Raw genomic sequence first — 25,001 nt, 5'->3', positions numbered from 1 at the left:
CCCCATCAAGCACCTTCAGCAATTATCAATGCATGATCTTGTGGTTTTGTACCCCATAAGCTTTCTCTGTGCCACCCCTGAAGATTATTTTATAGCAATTCCAGACGCACCATTTCACTCATAAACATTTCAGGATGCATCTATAAAGGACTATTAGAATCATAGTACTACTATCAGCTCCCCAGATTCCAAGTTATTAAACATTTTAGTGGGAGCTGCTTAAGGTAGAAACCAACATTTCAGAAGCAGTTGGATTTTTTTTCTTTTATTCTCATTTATTAGGTAATGGGATTTACAGGAAATCCACCCCCCACCATTGTTTACTTACTAGGCGCAAAAACCATACCAATTAGGAAATATGACAATGCTTTTTCTTCTAAAATACCACTAATTATAAATTTAAAAATTTATGATTTGCATTGTTTTTTCTAATAAGTAGAATAAATTATGATGCACTAAAGAGCTGTGGCACCCTGTAGTGTTCCTGATAATGGTAACAAATGGAATAATCACATTAATAATCTACTTCCTGTACCCAAAGATACATGTAGTAACGCTACTTCTTACGGTACCTTAGTTACTCAAAAGATTTCAGTGATATTAGGAGGAGATAGTACACCTTTTTAATGAAATCATTATTCCGGTTTTTTTTAGGGGGGGGATAGCATCAAAACCTAATCCTAAAATTCAAGGACTATATTACAATACACTTTCAAGTAAAAGATGCTATTAGGAACATGAAGGCCTTATTGCAGTTTTGATTTTGGATCTTTAGAGGACATCTTAAAGTACTATTTTGTAAGCTCTAACAGTTTTTCCATTGCAATAGCTCTCACGGTTCACAGACCCTCAGGGGAGGATCTGATGGTCAAGACAGTAATCTGCCACAACATAATGGACACAGCAATGAAGAAAGCAAAGACAACCACAAGGCCAGCAATAAGGAAAAGAGAGGAGGTGTCTGAATGCGTCTTCTTGCATGTTTTTCCTGAATTCGAGTTTTTAATCACAGTACTGTTCCAAGGTTGTTTGTACAAGGGGTTATCTTTTGATCAGTCAGTTCCTGAATTCAGTAAGCAAGTTGCAAAAAGGCAAAAATAAAAAACTCTGTAAATTTGCCAGTGTATTTAGGGGCGAGGGGGCAACCTAGTTAAAGAAAATAATTATGTTTCCCTGGACTTCTTTTACTGATACACCATTAATAAATAACTTGCTTTCACATTTTTTTTAAATTTTGAGTGCCACAGTATGTTAAAAATTAGATGGAGAATCACAGGCTATTTTATACTACTTACCCTAATATAATCAGATATGGAACTAGTTATCCAAGTCTTATCATAGTTTGTTGTACTGTCCACTTGAAGGACTTGGAATCAAGCATCCCTTCTCATTCTGAAATTAAGGGAGTTCTTGTTGTCTCTAAGTACTATTAAGATTTGTAATATGTTGGCATCACATATAAAACATTCCCATATTCTTTAAAGAGAATTCAATTAAAAGCTAGAAATGATGGAGAAGAAGGCTTGGTCCATTATGCTTCCCTGAGTACTTTGCTTGACCAGCATAACACTTTGGGAAGACAAGATACAACATGATAATATAAAATTCTGAACAAGCAATAATGACAAGTGTCTTAATAACAAATCGGGCATTTTGGGTTTTGTTTTTCTTTTTAAAAAAATGTAATGCACAGATTTAATGTCTTTTTTTTTTTTCTCATCAGAAAACGCTAATCACCACTGTCACAACTTTCTTTTCCCCTATTCTTTGGGCCATCCAGTGAAGAGACAGAGAGACAGAAATATCTCTGAAGGGGCCAGGCACAGTGGCTCACGCCTGTAATCCTAGCACTCTGGGAGGCTGAAGGCGGGAGGATCGCTTGAGGTCAGGAGTTGGAGACCAGCCTAAGCAAGAGCGAGACCCCATCTCTACTAAAAATAGAAAGAAATTATATGGACAGCTAAAAATATATATGGAAAAATTAGCCGAGCATGGTAACACATGCCTGTAGTCCCAGCTACTCGGGAGGCTGAGGCAGTTGGATTGCTTCAGCCTAGGAATTGAGGTTGCTGTGAGCTAGGCTGACGCCATGGCACTCTAGCCCGGGCAACAGAATGAGACTCTTTCTTACAAAAAAAAAAGAAAGAAAGAAAGAAAAGAAAAACGAAAAGAAAAAGAAATACCTCTGAAGGATTCCACACTAGATAACTAGGTTGACATCCCTGCAATACAGGAATACTTCAGAAGTTTGTAACTGCTTTCATTTGAAATATTTAGGCTGATGAAAGTTTCAAATTTTTATAAGCATAGGTTTTGATGTTCAAAATTTGTTTTGAGGAAGGAAGATCCCTTTGTCTTCATTTGCAAGTAATTAAACATAATGGCCAACTGTACGTGTGCAGTATTAACGGCTATGTTATACAGTAAATGTGGATCAAAATCCATTTAGAAAATGTCAAACTGTTTTTCCAGACATGGTTGTAGCATGCTTTCTATTAGCATGTATGTTAATGTGTAACTGACAGTAGAACAAAGTTACATCTTTAAAACTACCACTTGTATAAACTTTTCCTCTTTTCCCAAATACCATGGGTTTTTGTGCATATTTTTCACAAATCTTGGATTTACCAGACTGTCTTTCCGCTGGTTGTGGGGTTTGCAGAAGTTGAGCATTTTTACGGTAGATAAAATGTTACTTGTATACAAGTACTCACGCCCTCCTTTTATCAAAAGCTAATTTTAATCTCGCAGTCTACGTTGTGCTGCACTATCCTGTTCCTGTGAAATGACGTGTGTTCTGAACGCCCTTCTGCATGCCAACTAGAAATGACGCTGAACTGACAATTCTACGAGTTTTGTTAACTTTTGCAGGTTATTTAGTTTTGTAGCTCGGAATTCAGTGAAGTCGTACGATCTCCCTGCAGAGAACAGACTGGGTATACACAGGAATGAATCCGGCATCAGGGTTCAATCATCTGAGATCCTTTACAGGCATGAGTAACTGAAACTGCAAACTAAACAATCTTATGTTTGAGAAATGTCTCATTTCTAAGTTTTCTTAATACTCATTATGGAAGTATTTTTTTAATTGGAAAAAAGTCAATCTGTGATGCTTATGCAGTAAACAGAAGGGAACTAACCTATTTGAAAACATGGCTGTATTAGAGGGGACTTTTTATTTTCGTGTCGGTATCATACAACATTAGCTGTCCCATCGCAGTACTTTCAGATAGTCTGTATATTGATGTATAGAGACTATATCAGGGTGAAGACAATGGCAACACAAACTTTAAGGGTATATTTACTAAAGGATGGCATTTCTAACACATTTTGAATATTGGATCATTTGGTGGGTTTTGATTGAAAAGGATACTTCTCACGTTTTCAAACTATATGAATACAGGAAAATAACATAGCAGTTTGTGTCTAACATTGTATGGTTAGACCTCTAGGATAACTGTTTTCATCTACAGATTAAAAATTTGAATTATTTCAGTAACTGGATTTTTGCTTTTGAGAGGTCTTACAATGGAACTAGGAGCCACTGTTTTGAGAGAACCCCCATATAGACCAGTCATTATCTGTTTGGTTCTTAACTATAGTTTTAACCTGGACAGATTTATTCTAGTTAACCTACAAGTGTCAACGTGTAAACTTGTTTTGATTAAAGAATTTTTCTGTCAAACTCTATTAGTAAATTACTTCTTTGCTATTTATAAGAGTAAGCAATGGAATTATGGATTTGCTGCCAAGGAAATAATTTCTTAGCTGGTCATAGAGATTGTGTTCTGTGGGCAGACAAGGTAACTAAACAATAAGCTAAACATGGCAAAAATAAAGAAAATGGTGTTTATCTCTTCTTCAACCTCCCTTTTTTTCCTGAGTCTCAACAGATCTAGTTTTACCAAGAAGCCACAGAATATTCAACTTCTAGAGACAAGGCAGCATTCTAATAATTTATGTCTGGCTTTGGCATGTTTCTTAAAGCACAGTTGTCTTCTCAAGAGATTTTCTCTATTTGTCCTAAGCTGATTCACACATAACTAACAGTCTCAGAACTCTTTAAGAAAAGTCTTATGGGCCGGGCGCGGTGGCTCACGCCTGTAATCCTAGCCCTCTGGGAGGCCGAGGCGGGTGGATCGCTCAAGGTCAGGGGTTCAAGACCAGCCTGGGTGAGACCCCGTCTCTACTAAAAATAGAAATAAAAAAAATTATCTGGACAACTAAAAATATATATAGAAAAAATTAGCCAGGCATGGTGGTACATGCCTGTAGTCCCAGCTACTCGGGAGGCTGAGGCAGTAGGATCGCTTAAGCCCAGGAGTTTGAGGTTGCTGTGAGCTAGGCTGACGCCACGGCATTCACTCTAGCCCTGGCAACAAAGTGAGACTCTGTCTCAAAAAAAAAAAAAAAAAAAAAGAAAAGTCTTATGAATGGTTATCAAGAACTATTGGGAGGATTGGCTCAGCTTAAACTGGGTAGCTGGTCAAAACTCCACAGCTGAAAAGCCACTAAGTGATAATTTCAATGAAACAGCTAGCCAAAAAAAAGTATGTATAAACAACACCTATTTTGTGCTGGGGTTGCTTTTTTTTTTTCTTTATCATCATTGGATAACATTTTAAAGAGTAAGTTTACACATGACCCAGCAGAATAGAGTGTTGAAGGTTTCTCAGGTGCTTGGAGAAATTTCAGATACACCATCTGAATCAGAGAACCTGATTACGACTTTGTGTGTGTGAACATTACAGGGTCCTTAAGCCTTATAACTGCTACTATGTCCAGTGATTTCACATAGTATACTGGCAGATTTACCTTGTTTTGCTGATGCAGTAATGTCAGTGCATGTTCCTATCCCCACACGCTTACCTGGATGTCATGTCAAGATGAGATCTGCCATCTAATCCTGTACAAGAGCAAAGGCTTTTACAGGGCTCTGTGAGGGCTTCACTAACAACTGGTTTTGTCCCATGGGCCAGAGACAGGATGATCTGTCGGAAATAGCAAAGCCATATTCTTAAAGAATTAAGAAACAAAGAAAGATGAAATAGGCACAACTGTGTTTATATTTGTGTTGGATAATTCGGCAACACACAGATAATGTTAGAGATGACCAACCTTTCTGCCAGTAAAATCCAAATGTTTAATTATCCTTACTGACAAAGATGTTTAAAGAAATAACTATTGCTTTTCTATATATAGTGATTTTTGTGTATGTGCATCCAATATTATATCAAAATGGAATTCATTTCTAACTACAAACAATAGTGATAAGTTCATGACATCATTGTCATATTTGCTTTAATTAGCATGTTGTGTTTAATAGGATGAAATAGAAATGAAAGCTGTCTTAGATCCGAGATTTTGCAGCTTCAAAATATACAAAGTTAAGAATTTCTTTTGACTGCAACTTGGTGGGAATAGCTGTATGACTGATATACAACACACTGACAAATTGTGGGAGTAACCTAGTTAGTCTTTCTACTCAGTTTCACCAGGAAACCATAATAGGTATCTGAGTCTTTGGTGACAATGTTAACCTTAAGAACTAACACTTTGAATAAATAATAAAACAGTGTTTTAACTGATATCTTTCTTCTCTGTCCACTAAAATGAATGCATTGGCAGCACACATGGAATAATGCATTATGACAATAATTAACTTTCTACTAGGTTAGCTGTTTTGAGAGTATGAATTGAATATGATAAAAGTAAACAGACCCTTCCATATTCATGCATGACCTAAAACGAATGCAGTATTAATAATAAAAGCATCAGGCCAGGTGTGGTGGCTCATGCCTGTAATCTAGCACTTTTGGGAAGCTGAGATGGGAAGATTGCTTGAGGCCACAAGTTCAAGACCAGCCTGGACAACATAGCAAGACCCCATCTCTGGGAAAAAAAGAAAAAGGAATCAAAAATACATTTTACCTGTGGAATTTTAGAAATTGGATATATCACTTATTTATCTTAAATCTATGGTTTTCCAGCAGAATTTTCAATCTGCTCAATTTTAGCACTCTTCAATACAGGAAAGTAAAAACATAGCAACATTATAAGTAGGCCAAGGAGTGGCCGCTTAATTCCCTGTAGTGATCCTCTGTGTACTAACTGAATGAATCTGAATGAGACCCACGCTAGACATACCAGAACAGGTGCTCGTCATCTCCAAACCAATCGACTTAACGGGTACGTAGCACTTCAAGTCCATAAAACATAACTTCACCGTCAGTCTTTTAAACACATAGTCCTACAGGATTCACTGTTGTTTATTTATATGGTAAATGTCTGTTCTTAGAAATCTAGATGTGGAACTTAGATGAATTTCAATATAACCTAGGAAAGAGAAAGTAAAACTTTTAAATATTTACGATGCATTTAAAATCTATTTTATAGCACTCTTAAAAGTCTTAAATGGTATTACATTTTCCACCCAAAAAGGTTTCCAGAACATATTTCAATATAGATAGCTACAATTTTCTCTGACGACCTGGACCTGGGAATTTATGAAAAAGTTTCCTTTTCCCTTTGGCTCAGAATGAGAGAAAAGCGTAACTAGGATTATTATAGTTAAAGGACCAGAGCAATGGAAGAGCTGGGCCAGAAACACTCCTGTGTTTACTTGTTTTCTTTTTGCTTATAGAATATTGGATAGTATCAGCTAAGACATAGTGAGCCAGAGCTAGTAGTCAGTAGGATCTTGATTGTTCCACATGTCCACAGTCATATAAACCCTATTTTTTTCATCTTCATGCTAAACTAACATATTTTAAACTCATAACACTTACGATTTATAGAAAGTTTCTGTCAAGAATTGAAGCTTCAATTTAAATGTTACTTCTGTGAAGGTATAAATATATACTCAAGATCTTTTTACTTTCATTATTAATGTAGTCTCATTAAAATGTCTTATGTGCCTAGTTCCTAACAAAACTAAACCTAACATTACAAAAGAGCCCACTATTAATCTTAATTACTCAATAGCTTTTCTTAATATTGTGATATTTATTAAATAATTCACTCTTATTTCTCTCCCTAATTTTTATGACAGATATTTGAAGGACTTTTACCTTGGAAGCCTCATGGTAGATGGTGTAGCTCTCACATTCTTCAAAGAATTTTCAAAACACTTCCACCACTCGATGTATCATTAATTGCATTCTGTCATTAGTAAAAAATACTCTGGACAGAGAATGAACAGGATTAGGAGAAAGAATCAGAATATGTATATCTGACCAAGGATTCATATTTAGCACTTCTATAACTCAGTAAGATAAACAACCAACTTACAATGGGTAAAAAGCACTAAACAAAAAAACATACTTTGGAATAACTGCTAAATTAAATATATTTCTAAACATTTAAATATAATCAAATTACTTTATAGGAAGATCTCTGATTCGGGCTTTTTTTTGGATAGCTTTAGCTTATTGTTCCAAATGGATCATGGTCCTCAGTGGCATTTCTTAGAAATAAAGTAACCATCCAAGAGAACAGTTATTTCAGAAGGCTGCACTTTTCTCTCTGTGTGTGTATGTGCCTATTCTTAATTAAAGGTTCCAGGATCAACATAAAGATAAACAAGGAATTCCCCCAGTTTGTTGCCTTCTGAATCATTGTGGAGCATTCAGAAGCAAGCATCACAAAAGAAACATGGGTCCTCTGGTACAAAACTGTCACTGTTGGTCGCCTATCTGTAGTTATTAAAAAAGATATACATGAGGCCCAGTGCAGTGGCTCATGCCTGTAATCCTAGCACTCTGGGAGGCCAAGGCAGGTGGATCGTTTGAGCTCAGGAGTTTGAGACCAGCCTGAGCAAGAGCAAAACCCCATCTCTACTAAAAATAGAAAGAAATTAGCTGAACAACTAAAAATATATAGAAAAAATTAGCCAGGCATGGTGGTGCCTGCCTGTAGTCCCAGCTACTTGGGAGGCTGAGGCAGAAGGATCGCGTGAGCCCAGGAGTTTGAGGTTGCTGTGAGCTAGGCTGATGCCATGGCACGCTAGCCCGGGCAATAGAGCGAGACTCTGTCTCAAAAAAAAAAAAAAAAAATTCTGACCTCCTCAAGGGTCTTTTTGGATCTTCTTTTGCCCAGAGCCTTAGGATCCTGGAGTCGGGAAAAGGGGCCCAGGGGGTCTCCCCATTCCCTCCACCTCATCTACACCTTGAGCTGTGGGGAAGAGGCATCCTTCCAGCTAAAATGTGGTTCTGCTCAGTCAGCAGGATCTAAATACTGTTGTTTTCCTCTGACACAGTCAACAATAAACCCCGTTAACAAGAGACAATACTGAGTGGCCCCAACCCCTGTGTTTTTATTGCACTGCCCACCCGAGTAAGCTTCATTAAGCTGGAAGAGAGGCAAAATGTGGATAATGCCAACCAGAATAATTGTTCCTTGAATAATTACATTAAAATAATGAAAAGTGCATTATTTCCCATAAAGCAGATAATAAACTTGAAACTGCCCTTATCATTTTTATTTTTACACTAAAATTCTCTTTTGAAGCTCCATAAAGAGTTTTCATCATATTAATGATTATTACCATTTGTTGGCCCTTAGTATGTACGAGGCACTGTGCCAAGATTTTAGTATGTACTATGTCATTTAATTCTGCGACTTACAAATTGCAGAGCCAGGATCCCAAAGCCAGTGCCTTAAACACTTCAATAATATCACCCTAGATGCTAAACTACCTGCCCCCATAAAGATAAGTCATGGGAAACAGAAAATGAGTGATCTTAAATACTGTCATCTGTGTAGAGCAGAGGATACACTTTCCTAAAAGGGAAGGCTTATTTTGAGCCCTTACCAACCCAGTAGAGGTTTGGAGAGTAGGCTTTTAGTAGAAGTCTAATTTTTTGCTACTTGAGTCTTTTGGTTTTAGTTAAAGAGCCTCCATTAACGAATGAAAGTGGTTTAGAAAAGTGCGTAAGACCTTGAGTATCATTTTTTTTGAGTAACACTCAAATAACCTGGGTGGTAATGCATCAGATTTCCCAGCTGGTGGTTGGCTTTTGACAAACATGGCCTTAATGTTCCCCTCACCTTGACTAAACTTTAGACATCTTTCTTCCTGACCTCCCTTTCTCACAACATTTCCTTGCAAAAACTTCCAATTGTAAATTCTTTCTGTTCCTTTGGGATGTACATTTTCTCTCAGCCTCTTGCCACCCAGGAGTGTCTTTCTCAAGGACCTGGGAACCACCCCCTTAAAATGTAATCATCAGGAAAGACAGTCTCTCTCCCAGACTTTGTGGGAGGTGAGGAACCCAAGTTCAATAAACACTAATTAGCAAGCACTGATGGCCTAATCACACTGACCACCCTACTCTTAACATGCTGCAGTACTTTTCCACTACCTCACCCATACTTAAAAATGCTCCCAAAAAATAAACAACATAGATTGTAAAAAAAAGAAAAAAAAATGCTCCCAGGCTGGGCACAGTGGCTCACACCTGTACTCCTAACGCTCTAGGAAGCCAAGGCGGGAGGATCACTTGAGCTCAGGAGTTCAAGACCAGCCTGAGCAAGAATGAAACCCCATCACTATTAAAAATAGAAAAAATTAGCTGGGCATGGTGGCACATGCTGTTGTCCCAGCTACTTGGGAAGCTGAGACAGGAGGTGTCACTTGAGCCCAGGAGTTTGAGGTTGCAGTGAGCTATGATGATGCCACTGCACTCTACCCAGGGTGACAGAGTGAGAGACTCTGTCTCAAAAAAATAAAAATTGAAAAAAAATAATGCTCCCCTTCTGTTTCAGGGGCATTGAGTTTAATCTCTCTCCCTTATTCCTATAGTCTTGAAGAGCTTTTCTTGACTATCTGTGTCTGGTGTGATTTCTCTTTGATGCTTTTGGTTCACTGTAATCCAAACCACCCCATCCTCCCTCCATTGGCAATGACTGTGTTTGTGGTGACCCAGGAGCTGCAGATGCTCTTATAAGGTGATGAGGTAGAAATGAGTGCTTGGAGGCTTGAGGACTACAGGTACCCCCACTGCTGGCCCGTGTCTTCTGCTCCCCTATGACCAGCTGGCAGGAAGGCTACAGAGAAATCATCCCAACATAGGCAAAAGGCACCACACTGGCCCCAGCTCAGACCTCCACCCGCACCCAGGCCCCCCTCACCAGGGCTAACTTTCCACTCACTGAGGTTTATCTGAGCTTCTGCAAGGAAGCAAATCCCCCCTGCACTCAACTCAAATAGAACACACCTGGAAGTGTTTGGGACCCCACTATCTTTAAGACCATGAAGAAGGTACAGATCACAACCATCTTGCTGAAACAGTAACCTTATATTTTACAAAATTTCCATCCAACTTGCACTGACTCTGCAGAGAGCCCCACTGGATGCTCCCCTCCCTCAGGTCCCACCCCCTCCCCATCAAGCATCACAAGTTCTTCTCATCTGAGCAGTTGTGATGTCGATGCCCTCAATTGGACTCATTTTTATTTGACAAATAGAAAGTAAAAAGAAAAAGGTTTTAAAGAGCACTTTTTAGAAGGCAGCAGGCAGAGTAAACCACATCATGTGTGGGAAAGCACGCCAGTGAGTCCCTTGCAAGACTAGATCTTTCATCCGGTGCCACTGCGGGCATCTCACTCTGGCTGGTTGACTCCCTCCGGGAGGCTGTGTTCAGTGTCTCCAAATGGATAATACCAAGGCATTTTAGTTCCAACAACTCCAACAACCACTGGCCCTGGTCAGCGAAAAAATTCATGGATTCAGAATCTATAAGCCTATGAAGGAAGTTGTACGTCTAAAGTAAGAAAACATGAAACCACCACTTAATGTGTATCAAATTTGTCCCAAGTGCTTTGCATTCTCATTTTATTTTACCATCCTAACAACCTAAACAGGTAAGCACTGTCATCGCCATTTCAGGTCAGGCAAGCTCAGTGCTAAGGTTCAAACTAGTGTCTGTTTAATTTCAGAGCCCGTTCATTTTCACTGTACAATACCACACTTAATTTTGGGGGGTAAATGGTCAGCCTCTAACTCTTGTTTATTTATTGCCTAAACGAAGGTCGCCCTTTGTTTAGCATTTAGAGGATTTGCTTTGTGGTTCGGATAGCAAGCATTTTTCAAGGGGTGTGTAATTAAATGAGATAGAGATTGAAGGAGAAGTTTTTTCTTTTCTTTTTTTTTGTTTTTTGAGACAGAGTCTCGCTCTGTTGCCTGGGCTAGAGTGAGTGCCGTGGCATCAGCCTAGCTCACAGCAACCTCAGACTCCTGGGCTTAAGCGATCCTACTGCCTCAGCCTCCCGAGTAGCTCGGAACTACAGGCATGAGCCACCATGCCCGGCTAATTTTTTGTATATACATTTTTAGTTGGCCAGATAATTTCTTTCTATTTTTAGTAGAGACGAGGTCTCACTCTTGCTCAGGCTGGTCTCGAACTCCTGACCTCGAGCGATCCACCCGCCTCGGCCTCCCAGAGCTAGGATTACAGGCGTGAGCCACCGCGCCTGGCCAAGAAGTTTTTTCTTGAAGTTAATACATCTGGTTTAGGATGACATGCTAATAGCTCTGACTCGGGTGGGGCAAAGGCAATATATGTAACCTAAACATTTGTACCCCCTTAATGTTCTGAAATAAAAAAAAATTTTAAAAATACAAAAATAAATAAAAATTAAAAAATATATATCTGGTTTAGACATATTGAATGTGGTATCATATAGGACATGCAGAGGGAGGGGGCTTTCAGGAACACTCGTCACTATTGTCCTATAGATCAGGAGAGAGGTCTGGGGTAAAGGTAATGACTTGGGAGTTTTCATCAGCAAAGAGTTGTTTGTAAACCATAGATGCATATGAAACTTCCTAGCTTGAATGGAAAGAGAGAGAAGACATAGGGCCAAGGACAGAGCCCTGAAGCCAACACAGAAGAAGGAAACAGTGAAGAGAACCTGGAGAAGGGCAGCTGAAAACGTGGGAAGAGAGAAAAGAGAATGGTGGGTGGGGAAAGCAGGTGAGGTGGAGGCCACGGCCTCAGCAAGATCAGGGGACATGAGAAGTAACAAAGGACTACAGGATTAGGAAAACTTCAGGGCAGAGAATAATTTACAATGGGTTGAAGAGTTACAGAAAGTTGGAGGCAGTGGAAACAATCAATAGAGATGACTCCAAGAAATCCAGTATAATAATAATGGCTAATATTTACAGCACGCTGTAATATTAGGAGCCAGACACCTTTTACATACAGCACCTCACTTAATCCTCATGGCAGCTCCATGAGGAAAGTATTGTTGTCATCTTCACCTGATTAATGAGGAAACTGAGGCACAAAGAAGTGAAGAAATTTACCCAAAATCTCAAGTCTAGTAGGTTTGAGATTTGATATGATCTGATATGAATCCAGGCAATCCAACTGTCTTATCCTCCAGCTAAACTGGTTCACTAAGTAGAAGGAAAAAGATAGGATTAAGTTAAGTAAGAAAGGTGCCAAAAGAGGTTTTCTATATGTGTTTAATTTGGGATGGGAAAGTTTTGAGTGTATTTTTAGACTGGGGGAAAGGGATCAGTGGAGAAAGTTTGAAGATTTTAGAAAGAAAAGAAAATCAATAGAATAATGTCCCACGAGAAGAAGGTAAGATCAGAAGAAACCCGTTATCTATAATTAATTCCTCAAATCCTCAGTGAATGCCCACATGCCAGACTCCACTTGGCACTGGGGATTCAATCGTGAGCCACACTTAGAAGGTCCCTGACCCCAGGAAGCTTCCAGCCCAGCAGTGGGGAGACAGGTGAGAAACAAGGAAACTGACAAACATAAACCACAGTACATGCAACAAAGGAAATGAATGGGTGCTGGGATGCCTCCCATGGATGGTGACATTAAAACTGAACCCTGAAGTTTGGGAAAGACACACCCTTGTGTGATTGGCAGGGAGGAGCCCAGGTGGAGAAAAACAGAGAAAATGGAATGAGGCGCTGCAAGAGAGGGAAGCAGAATCACTGGGTAGCTCTTTAAAAATACTGTTGACCAGATCTCACCCCATGCTAATTAAATCGGAATGTCTGGTGGAGGCATCTGGGCATGTTTATTCCTTTAAGCTTCTCAGTACAGCCTGGGAAGAGAACTACCATTTTAGTGCAAGCATTTCTTGAAGACCACAATAAGAAGTTTGCTTTTTAGTTGAGATGCAATTGGAAGCATCTGGGGGGTTTCAAGCAGAGAAACGACATCATCACATTTACTTTTTTAAACAATCAAAAGAACTGGGGGAAAGAAACCAGCTTTATAGGGGAAAGAGGCAACTATTTTTCTAAATCAGAGACAAGAGAGATATGTACTTTTATAGATAAATTTAAAGGTGAAAGGCAAAGTTCACATCTAAGAACTTCTATTTTCTCTAAGAAAGGAGAGACTTGGTCTCACCTGCCCCTCGGTGACTGAGGGGCAGGGGGATGTGGCTCCAAGGAGAGACAGGAGGTCAGAAACAGCCAACAAAGGGAATAGGAACAGAAGACATCTGGGAAAATAAAAGGCACTAGAGGCACTAGTAATGTAGGGATAAGGAAGAAAAGGAAGGTCAAGAGAGCCTGAGTGCAGCCCTTTTGACTGATGCCAGACTCTAACCACCCTGAACAAGGAAGTCTCTAGCAAGTTGCGTGCCCGGGACCACGCACGGATGGATGAATGACTAAGCCAGACGCCTTGCAAACTGTCTGTGCTTACCTTTCTGCATAAACAGCAGTTTATGATTGACCTTTATGTCCTGACCTCAAGACAATGCTGTCACATACGGGCTCAGGAGAGGACCCTACTCTGTGGCATAGGATCTGCTGCCTGTCTTCCTCTCCATAAACTTTCTGTAGCTAGTTGGCTCACTCTTGAATTTTCTTGTGTAAAGTCAAGAACCTATTTGGTGAGTTCAGAGGGCTTTCCTCCCTTCGTTGGGACACCCCGTACATCACTAGGAGCCTCAGAACATGCCTGAAACCAGCTCAGGTGAGGTTATGCAAGCATCTCCCATGTGCAGAAGGAGAGACTGAGGCCTATTACACTGACCGAGGGACATGAACTGTAGCACAAGTGCAGTGAATCAGGTGACACAAGTGGAGAGTCCTCAGTAAGAAACAGCTATGGAGATGGCCCATGGATCCCAGGCTGCATGAGAAAGTAAACCAGGAAGCAGGTTAGACCAGAACAGCTAAGACCTTGGAGCCTGGATGCAGCTGCAGAACAAATAGAGGGGAAGAGGAGAGAAAGAAGGATGTGGACACTGTGAGACTTTTTCAAAGGAGCATTTTCAGAGGGCTGGGCTGTGACCACCGGAGAGGCATCAGCAGCATCTAGTTCATCCACTGCCATCTTTGGGGAGCTGCGCAAATCAACACTTTTGTTTATGGACTGAAGAAGTCAGAATAGGCCACCCCAAAATATGCCACTTTGGCATAAGGATTATTTTGAGCTGAAGGTGATCAAGAGTCAGCAGACATACAAAAAGCTCTCCACCCTCCCCTATTTGCCTAAAAGCAGGGCATAAATTTCCATTTGTGAAGATGGTCCCCCTCCCGCCTCACATAAGAGGAAGGGCAGAGTGGGAGACAGCCCTAGACTCTCCGCAGCCCAGAGGTGGCACTGAGAGGAATCTGTTTAACTGTCCTTACTGAAATGAGCCTTTTCTCCCATGAGTGTCCCCCACATATTTACCTTTCCACAATTTACTGCCCCTGGAAGCTTAAAATCCTTTTCCTTTGTCTTGTCACTTCTCCACAAATGTATTGCCCTTTACATACCATTTGTTAAAGTGATATAAAACCTCTGTGTCCAACTACTTCTTCGGAGGTTCATTTTATTTCTGTGAGGCCCCCGCTACACATTTGAAATAAACCTTTTTCTCCTGTGAATCTGTCTTTTGTCAATTCAGTTCACAGGGCCCCAGTCACCAGACCTAAAAGAGTAGAGGAAAAAGCCTTTATTCCTCCCTGACATGACATTATTTAGATTCTGAATTAAAAATGCCCTACAACTACCAAGTATTAGAGTATTATTGTTCAGGGATACTGGGGAGACAGCTCTGGGTCATTTGCTTGATGGTGTTCTGGCACCTTCCTTGAGGGACTTAAATTCTGAATACAAACAATTATTGCCCTACATTATCCCAGTGGGTGGGAAAATTCTAGTTAAAAACAATTTCTGCCGTTATGTCATCAAAAAACTAAAATCACTGTCTCAGTTCAAAATGTCACTGTTGCTCACACTGCATTCTTACAAGCCCTGGTTACTTCTCAATCTTGGATGAAATCCCCGTCAAGATCTTGGTTGGCCTATTGCAAGATTTTTTTTTCCCAGTCAACTGGAAGGTTGGCTGTGAAAAGCCAGCTGAAAACTCAGGGACAGCTTTGGAGAAGTCAGGGTAAGAAATAGAAAGTAAAGCCCCAAGCACCTGGCCGGGAAAGGCAGCAGAGTGAAGAGTTAATATTACAGGCGCAGAGGTGAGATCTGGCATCAATCTCCATCTCTAACTACCAGCTGAGTAGACGTCCACAAATTCTATTCTCAGCATCCTCTTCTGTACACTGGGTTAATATCCCTCCTTTGACTGGTTGGTACAAAGATTAAATGAGTATGCAAATCCCTACGGACAGAGCTTGGCACACAGTAAATCCTCATTAAACTGTAGCAATTGTCATTATCTTTATTACCAAGTTCTCAAATAGTATGCTTAGAGTAATGAACTGCTTCCAAGTTACTGACCAGGGGTTTTAGTCCCTAGGGAACTCTGGAGGATGAAGGTGGGGAGAACACTGATTTGTAGCCACAACCAATTTCAAGCTATAACATGACATCACCGTGTGCACATCTGGCTCTCAGGAGCTGTATGAGCCGGCTTCCGTGCGCCATTGGATGGTTGTCTGCGAATTCCTCCCAGGAGTCACTGGGAATTCATTCATCTATTCACTTAACACATACATAGGTAGGTAGGTAGACAGACAGACAGACAGATACAGATCTCAAATACCTACTCTACTGTGGGCCAAGAAGCTACCATGCCAAGAGGATTTAAAAAATAAAGAAGACCTGGCCCTTCCTTCCTTGGAGCCCATAATCAAGGAGGGGTGGGCACTTAACCAGCCATGACAACATTGTGAGTCAGGAGCTGGGCGGGTGGCGTCTCTCCCAAAAATAGAAAAACTTAGCTGGGCATTAAAAAAGTTAAATTAAAAACTTAAAATCAATGAATGAAAACATAAGTTGGTTCTTTGAAAATATCAACAAATTTGACAAACTTTTGCTGCATTGATTAAGAAAAAAGAAAGAAGGCTCAAACTACCAAAAACTCAGAAATAAATGTGGAGCCATTACAATTGCTTTTACAGAAATCCAAAAGCTGGGCATGGTGGCTCACACCTCTGACCCTAGCATTCTGGGAGGCCCAGGCAGGCAGACTGCTCGAGCTCAGGAGCTGGAGAGCAGCCTGAGCAAGGGCGAGACCCCATGTCTACTAAAAACAGAAAAAAAAAATTAGTGGAGTGTGGTGGTGTGCGCCTGTAGCCCCAGCTACTCAGGATGCTGAGGCAGGAGGATCTCTTGTGCCCAGGAGTTTGAGGTTGCTGTGAGCTAGGCTGACGCCATGGCACTCTAGCCTGGGCAACAGAGTGAGACTCTGTCTCACAAAAAAAGAATGTGGTTGAACCAAAATCAGGAGCAGAACAAAAAGACCAGAAATATGGTGATGATACATCATAAATTTACCCTAATACTGAGAGAAGGACCAAACTAAATAAAAGCAGAGATCTGAAAGACCCAAATACGTGCACTCACTTGAGTTCTGTGTGTCCTTTTCCCTCACTAGTTCCCAGTCCCAGTGGAGTTTCTCTAGCTTGTTTCCAACTAAGCATATCCAACATCAAACTACCATACAGTCAACACTAACACTGAGCCAATGACAGTGTACTGCTTCATGAGAAAACAGTGAAAAAGATGAGAATCTTACCATCTCAAAAGCAAATGTTTCTTGTCTGCAGACACGATCTATCATAATGGTTTCTTCCCAATGTTCCAAGAACTTCTGTCTAACCCTGTTGTAAATTTAAGAAAAATCAAAGTTCAGCAGTCTTTACTGGGCTCCTTTAATATTTAACTTCTTATTTTGAACTAATTTGAGACTTAAAGTGGCAAAAATAGTACAAACAGTTCCTTCATATCTCTTATTCAGCTTCCAAGTTAACACCTAACATGATCATAGAAAAGTGATCAAGAACAGGAAATTAACACATACACAATATTATTAGCTACAGACGGCTTTTAAATTTCACACAATTTTTAACTGAATGCTTTTTTTCTCTGTTTCACATGCCTACCCAGTACCCTACATTGCATCGGTACTGGGAAATTTCCTTAGTCCACTCAAGTCTGTTAATAGTCCCTCATGGTCTCCCTGTCTTTCATGATCTTCACACGGTCAGGGATCACTAATCAGTTATTTTGTACGATGTCTTTCAATTTGGGTTTGGTTCCTGTTTCCTAATAATTGGAATAAACAGCATTTTTGGCAAGAATACAAGAATGATGTCCTTCTCAGTACATCAAATCAAGAGGTTCATGATATTAATATGCCATATTACTGGTGATGTTTACCTTGGTTAAGTTCCTGTCTGCCAGATTCCATTGCTTGTCTTTACTAACACGCACTTGTAAAATTAGCGAACAGAAAAACTAGCCTTTGATGACGCTGTCTTGTTGCTTTACTCCAACTCGCAGAAATTGTGCATCAGGGTCCTGGAACTTCTCTCGGTGTTCCGGGAAGGCTCCAGCCGGTTGAAGGCTTCCAAAGAGCGATCCTCCTACCTCAGCCCCCCAAGAGCCGAATCCCAGACGACATCAGGAGCAGGACTGAACCTCGGGTGGCCCCAAACTGCAAGAGCCCCTCGGCCCGCACTCACCCGCACATCGCCCTGAGCCCGGCCGCCGCCTGCAGACTGCAGCCCGGATCCCGCGCCACGGCGGCATCCTCCCGGTCCGAGTCCGCGACCTCTCCACGCCCGGGCAGCGCGGGTGCTGGCGGCTCCCTCAGCGACAGGTCCCCGGCCCGCACAGCCGGCCACGCCACAGCCCCCAAAGGCGCCCACGAGGAAAGTGGGTGTGCTCAGCTCGGGCAGCTGGTGTTCCGGAAAGTTGCAGCCGCCAGTGTTGGAGACCTGGTCCTGCCTGCCGAGAACCCCGCTGCACGTTGAGCCGCACCAGCCGCCTTCCGCCATGTTCGCGCCACTCCCTCCCTTCTCTGCAATAGCCGGGCCAGCAAGGCCTCGCGGGAGCTGATGGGACTTGTAGTCGCCTGCGGCGCCCAGCGGGCCGCGGGACGGCGCGGACGGGGCTGCACGCACTACATTTCCCGGCAGGCCCTGCGAGGCTCCGCCCACTGAGTTCCGCGCACAGTTCTCTGTGCCGGGCGCTGCAGCGAGCGGTGGTGGCTGTAGACCCCCACAGCGGGTCCTCTTGGGTTCCTGACCCCTTGCGGTTTCCTAGCAAGGCCCCTCGCCTGCAAGGCGGCCTCGCCACGCCGTGACCTCATGGCCTTGGGTCTCTAGGGCCTGAGGATGCGAGACTTTTCTTTGAGTCCAGGGTCAGCAGGCTGATCTGCTACCTCCCTGCCCTACAACCTGAGAGAAAAGGGGGCCCAGGGCCGACACCCTGGAACATGACCAGCCCTCTAGATCGGGACTTTCAGAACTTCCCCAAAGATCCCAATATCTGTTATGTTGCAATGGATTAATCAGAAATTCTGATAATTTGTTGTCAGAATTTTTTGAAAATGTAATTCCAAGGACTTTCTCTACAGACTGCACAAGCTGCCCAGAAATCAGAGGGCTGATGAGCGTCCACCGTATTCAACTCCAAGCACATCCAAGCAAACATTAATAGACAGCAGAGGACCACTGTTTTCACCGAAAAAACAATAGGAAGAAAAACATGCAAAATGCCACGTGGTACACAATGACTGAAATATGTTTTTAGAAGCTGACTGACTTGATATTAGAACCCACCAATTAGATTTCTGATACCTTAATGACTATTATGAATCTTCATGTCCAACAGGGAATTTGAAATTGAGACATTGATAGCTGAATGGACCCCACCTTGGCCAAAGGGATATCCTAAAACTAAATTGCTTGCTGCAATTGATAAAACCACAACAAAGGTGTAGACTCCAGAAGGTGAGAATCTCTGAGGGTTCTCGGTGTGTCTGCCACACCAGAGAAGTAGTGGTGAAGCCTGAGCCATTGCACCTGAGGCTGGTGTGGGTGCCAGGTGCACATTGCCGCCTCCCAGCCAGGTCCCCCAGATCTCCATGGGTTCTGTGGGTCCTGACCCAGGTGCCTGTGCAAGTTCATGGTATAGGTCACCAGCTCCTCGCATGGACCCCTGCCCTCCCCGACCCCACACTGTCGAGGTCGGAGGCTACAAGAGCTGGACGCAGGTTTCCGTCTGTCCTCGTGCACTGCTCCTGTTGGCCTTTTCAGGTTCTCTTGGGCTTGTCTTCTCCTACCTCACGTCTGGCTGCTTGGCCTATAGGGACTTCAGGCCTACACCAGAGGCGGGGCAAAGCCTTGCACAAATTCTTCCATCAGCTCCCACAACTGTGAAGGCTCTCCTGCTGTGCTCTCGTGTGCCCATTCATCTCCCGGTGCTCAGTGGGGCTGCATCTGAGTGAATCACACTAGATGCGTGGGGCCAGTGTGTTGCAGCCAGGAGCCAGCATGGCCAGGCCAGGGGCTGTGACCTTATCAGACCATGCCACTGCAGGATGTCATTGCTGGTTCCTGCCTGTTTCAGGAGCTGGGTCTCCACCTTCCTCCTGGTTTCACTGTTTGCAGGGAGGAGCTTGCTCCTGATGTTGCATTTCATAGGTGGAGAAGCTGAAGTGTAGGGAGGGTCACATAGGGGAGGAGCAGCCACCTGGGCTGACTTCAAAGCACCTCTGATGACCACCAGCTGTGGCAACCCCCAGAGCACAAAAGGCTCAGGGAGAAGTCTCCCTGCCTGAGTCCTCCATTTATATCACTTGGCATGCAGAATTCCTGTGCTGTCAACTGGAAGGGAACTCTCAAGCCATCCGTGGGCTACTTTGCTAGATAGGCCAAGGGCACTATCCTCACAAACCCTTCCTTCCCCACCCCCGTGTCCCCACAGATTTATGTCCTCTTTCCTGTGTTCCCTGCAACTTTGCATAGGTTTTGCACAAACCTCGGTTGTAATTGCTGGTCTGCACGCCTACCTCCTAGCTAGCTAGTGAGCTCCTTGAAGACAGGTAGCCATGGAGTTTCATCTCTGCATCCCCAACACCTGATACATCATGCACAGTTGGCAAAGGTTTGTTGAGTGACTGAGTGAAGGAAAAGGAATACCCAGGAAATGAAGTGACTGGCTTGCTCAAAGACCCAAAGGCGTAAGTGGCAGAGATGGAATAAAACTTGGGTCTCATTGTTTACCAATCAAGTGAAACCTTTGGCACTCTATTGCTCTTGGCCAGCTCTAAAAGAAGAGAGAGACATTATTGGCACCAAATGATGAGAGCAACTGGCACCCCAGCTCTTTCTGGACCTTCTGGGTCAGACCAGGTTTTTGTCAAAGATGCAGGAGGTTGTCTGAGCCAAGGGCATAGACTCTGGATTTGGTCAGATTGAGGTTTAAATCCTATTTTTGTCACTAACGAGATGTTTGGCCCTGGGGAAGTGATGTGACCTCCCTGGGCCACAGTTTACTCGTCTGGAAATGTGGAAATGATAATGATGCCCAGAGCCTGTGAGCATTAACTCAGAGAGGACTGATGAGGGCTGCCATTCATCCACTCGCTCAGCAAGTGCTGACTGAGCTGTGACGTGCTCCTTGCTCCAGGCTGGGGCCTCAGATGCAGAGGATGACGCCCCTCGGGAGCGCAGCTGTGTGGGGAAGCCAGACATTGGAACAGAAGCCGCGGATACAAGGTGGCAACACGGTAGGGCCCGAGCAGCGTGGGCCCAGGACTCACAGACCACGGGCAGCAGGAGATACATGTGTGCGGTGAGGGTGACAGAAAATCAAGGAGGGCTCAAATAAACCGACAATTGGCGTTTCAGCTGAGTCTTAAAGATGGGGGTGGGGTAGCTGCTCAGTATATTAATACTGGGCTTGCTCCACTCGTCGTCATTTACTTATTTATAATCAAGTACAGCTAATCCCACACTTATGCAATTGTTCCATCCCAAAACGTCTTTCTCAACTTGGAACTTTGCATGAGAAAAAAAAACTCTCTACTATTTATTCAAAATGTTGCTTTGTTTTTAAAGGTACAGACCTTTTATGAATGCACACCCCTTTATATCTGCAAACTATTTCAACATACTTCTCCTTGCAGTAGAACCAAGTTGAGTTTGCATGGAGTGGGAGAGCAACTTTGGCCTTGTTCACACTTTAGTCTGTCCCTTTTGTCTTCTAAGTCGATCTCCGGTTTGTGGGCAGATCCTGCCCTTCCTGGCTTGTCCTTCCAATTGTGTCCAGTGTGCAGCAGAGTGTGCACGTGGGTCGTTGTGAGCAGCCAGGATGGGGCTGGTGATGGATAAAGAAGCCCCCGCAAGGGACGGGCCAGCTCCCTCTGCAGCCTCAGGCAGGCCCCGCCCTCACGTGGCTCCATGCTCAGAGGACGCCCCCCTCACTTGGAGACTTTGTCATGTGTGGTGCTGGGGATCTCGTGGTTACCCTTCCAGGACATTCTCCACTATTCTCAACCGTCAGCACCCCCAGTGACGTCTCTGACCCTTCACAGTGTGAGAGCTGCCTCTCAGGGCAGGCCTGGTTCCCAGGCATCTCAGCCCAAGACCAATACACCTCTGAAACCCTGGTTCCTGGAGAGTGGCACCTCTGCCACCTGCTCCATCCACGTGGCCTCCACTAGGGAACTGTCTCCAGGGAGTGGCTGAGCTGATGTGCTCCATGACACCGGTCTGATCCCCCTTCACCTCCTCTGATCCCCTCTTCTCTCTGAAACAGGGATGAAGTGGGGGACCCAGTTCCCCTGTACCACGGGCACCTACAGAAACAGCTAGCTGGAGGACTGTCTGTCCCCAAGCCGGAGCTCTGCCCGCAGGAAGGAGGCCAAGGACATGACTGTTACTGAGGCCAAGTCACCATGTGTTCATTGTGCACCTGCTGGAGCCCAGCACTGGGCACCGAGGGACCTATAGAGAGAGGAGCGCCCCATCTGCCCTTGACCTGACATGGTGCTGGGCCTCAGTGCTCCAGGGGCAGGTCCTAAAGCCCCAGGCTGGCTGAGACAAAGCCCAGATCTGGAGGCAGCCGCCCTCCCCAAACCCCGAGGGGGCTGGAGACTTGGAGGAGCCTCACCTGGGCCAGGGTCTGACTCCCTGAGGAACAGAGGGGAGGACTCTGGAGGGACGGCAGGAACTCACCCAGGTGTGCACGCTGCGTGTGGCTGTGTCAGCCCAGCCTGGGTGCGGGCCCTGACTGCTGGGCACAGGGCACAGTCTGTGGCTTCCTCCCGGCCTGGGCAGGGGCTGCGTGCGCCAGGCCGGCACAGGAGCAGGCAGGTGGCTCTGCTGAGGCAGAAGTGTCCTGCAGGGCATTGCAGACACAGACCGAGAACTGAGGGGAGAACAGTTCTCTCTCTCAAAAGAAGCAGCAAAAGGAAAAGTGGCAAATGCCCCCCAGGCCCTGGCCACACCTGATGCTCAGTGGTCCTGGGAGTGCAGGAGCCGCCACCCCCCAGTGGCCAGGAAGGGGCCTGAGGGGCAGTGCAGGGCCTTCCCCCGCTCAGGGGCTGGTGGCCCCATTGCCAGCTCTGTGCTCAGTACTGTGGCCTTTGGGGAGGTCCTACCGCCCCCCTCAGCACAGCCCAGGGATGGCCGTGATGGGGAGACCCCAAGGTCACAAGCTGCCATCTTCCTCTCCACAAAATGGGGATCATAAGAGCACCTCCTCCCAGATTAGCTGTCAGGACTGAGAGTGAGGCAGCCGGTGTGCCAGGGCTCCACACAGTGCCGGGCACACAGCAAGCCTCCGTGCGTGCCAGTCTCACTCCGTGGCACAGGGGAAAGGCTGCCCCACCTCACACCAGGTCTGCGTCCACCTGCCCCTGCAGGCCTGCCTGTGTCCCCAGCTCCCGCTGTGCCTGGGGAAACTGCTGGTCTGGCTCTGCCCTCCACTGGTAGCTGGTGTCTGACAGCAGGGGTGCCGCAGCACAGCTTGGCCCCTCAGGCTCCCACTCCCAGATCCCAGAGGAAATGGCTCCTCCCTACCGAGGAGGCCGGGCTTGGCCCCCGCACTCCAGGGGCTAGACCGGGGTGGGGGGGGCCTTGGCCTTGGCATGCCAAGGAGGTGTCAGCCTTGGGTAGGCAGCAGGCTCTGCACAGCTCCCAGAAATGACCCAGGAGGTTGGTGGTGTCACAACTTCAGGGAAAAGTGGCTGAGAGAGCCCGTCACAGAAATCTGTTTCCTTGGACCATTTACCCAGGACTAGCCCTGTCCCCAGGTAAGGGCCTTAGAACTGGTCGAAGCGGAGGCCCTTGAGGGGTTGTCCCTGGTACCTCTTTCTCTTCCTTCCAAAGCCTCCCCAGCATGTGTCTCTTGCAGGGCGGGGGAGCTTCTGAGTCCTGGGGGTTGGTACAGAGTCACGGGATAGACGTGAATTTGCCTGGAATGTCACACGGTGGTGTGACCCACTGTTTCGCTGACCTCTGGCACTCAGGGAGGATTGGGAGTCCCAGCTCCTGGGGTGCCTGGCAGTGCTACCTGAGCTCACACGGTGGGACCCCTTGGCCCAGAGCCCACATCCAGTGGGTGCATAGCCCCGCCCCATGGTGCCCGCAGAGCAGACCTGCACTGGGCCAGAGACCCAGAATGCCAGAGCTGGGGGGAGCCTCAAAGGCCACCCAGCCAGGGCCATGGTCAGTGAATGAGCCCAGAGCTGTCGCTGGCTGGGGCAAGTGGGAGTGAAGTGGGGAGATGCTCGTGGCTGCTTCTGTTCTCCATTAATGCTACAAGAAGAGGCACAGTCCCCACTGAATAATAACCTCTGTTTACACAGTAGCCTAGGAATAAATACTTTGTATGTGGTGATTTTCTACCAATTCTAAAGAGTTCCATAAAACCATGCAATATCCACAGGCAGTAAAAGGACAACAAACCTCTTGCACATTTCATTCTTTTGTTAATTTTTTCTTTTCTTTCTTTCTTCCTCCCCCCCCCCCTTTTAGCACTTGGTTTCATTAAACTGTTTACACTTGTTCTGCTGCTCCACTGGTCCAGCTCCCAGGTGAACACCTTGTCCTCCGTGGCAGCCCAGGCCCCCTCCCCTTCCCCACTCCTCGCTCCAAGGGTGCTGCTCCCCTCTCCTGCTGCTGCCAGCTCCCAGCCCTACAGCTAACTCTTACCAGAAACCTACAGCTAACTCAGACTTAATGGTGAAAGACAATGTTTTTCCCCTCAGATTGGAGACAAGCCAGAGATACCTGCTCTCACCACTCCTATTCAACAAAGCACTGAAAATTCTAGCCAGCACAATTAGGCAAGAAAAAAGGCATACAGATTAGAAAAGAAGAAATAAAACTGTCCCTATTTGCATGTCTATGTAGTAAAATCCCAGGGAATCTACAGAAATCTTGTAGAAATAATAAATTATTTCAGCAAGTTCACAGGATAAAAGATCTACACTCTAAAAACCCATCACATTTCTATGTAATAACAAATATGTTGAAACTCAGATTAAAAATGCAATACCTTTACAATTGCTCCAAAGAAAATAAGGCATAAATATGACAAAACCTGTATAGAATATGTAGGATGAAGATAACAAAATGTTGACAAAAGTAATGAAGAACTAAATAAATTCATAGACATGCTTTGTTCATGGTTTGGAAGACTCGCCATAGCAAAGATGTCAATTCTCTCTGAATTGATTTATAGAGTTAATGAAATTCTTATCAAAGCCCCAGCAAGACTTTTGTGCACATAGATAAGCTTATTTTTAAATTTATATGAAAAATCACAGAC

General features: G+C 44.4%; 2 protein-coding genes across 4 annotated transcripts in view; both read right to left on the bottom strand.

The window, feature by feature from the left end:
- LOC123646475 (serine/threonine-protein kinase MARK1-like) overlaps positions 1 to 7,172 on the bottom strand; it is a 63,650-nt gene extending 56,478 nt beyond the window's left edge. For both annotated transcript variants that reach the window (XM_045563490.1, XM_045563493.1), the window contains exons 1-3: positions 7,071 to 7,172; positions 6,148 to 6,336; positions 4,870 to 4,991 (exon numbers count right to left, since the gene is read on the bottom strand). The gene's annotated coding sequence lies outside the window, so the exon portion shown is untranslated. The remainder of the gene's footprint in view (positions 1 to 4,869; positions 4,992 to 6,147; positions 6,337 to 7,070) is intronic.
- Positions 7,173 to 10,451: 3,279 nt separating this feature from the next.
- LOC123646474 (snRNA-activating protein complex subunit 3-like) lies at positions 10,452 to 18,238 on the bottom strand. Of its 2 annotated transcripts, XR_006737910.1 has the most exons (3): positions 17,900 to 18,238; positions 16,951 to 17,035; positions 10,452 to 10,703 (listed from the first exon to the last, which is right to left on the bottom strand). XR_006737910.1 is itself a non-coding variant. In XM_045563489.1 (2 exons), exons 1-2 carry the CDS (start codon positions 18,212 to 18,214, stop codon positions 17,030 to 17,032), a joined length of 321 nt encoding a protein of 106 aa, XP_045419445.1. In that variant the 5' UTR covers positions 18,215 to 18,238; the 3' UTR covers positions 16,854 to 17,029. The 2 variants fall into 2 exon arrangements, 1 of the variants encoding a protein (XP_045419445.1); XM_045563489.1 differs by lacking the exon at positions 10,452 to 10,703 and having other exon boundaries at positions 16,854 to 17,035.
- Positions 18,239 to 25,001: the final 6,763 nt, after the last annotated feature.

The sequence above is a fragment of the Lemur catta genome, chromosome 10 (assembly GCF_020740605.2).
Source record: "Lemur catta isolate mLemCat1 chromosome 10, mLemCat1.pri, whole genome shotgun sequence".
Lineage (NCBI taxonomy): Eukaryota > Metazoa > Chordata > Mammalia > Primates > Lemuridae > Lemur > Lemur catta.
This window is presented reverse-complemented; position numbering and strand designations above follow the sequence as displayed.

What these genes read in the sequence shown, in the direction of transcription:
- LOC123646474 (XM_045563489.1), bottom strand. Translation starts at nt 18,214, where the DNA reads ATGGCGGAAGGCGGCTGGTGCGGCTCAACGTGCAGCGGGGTTCTCGGC.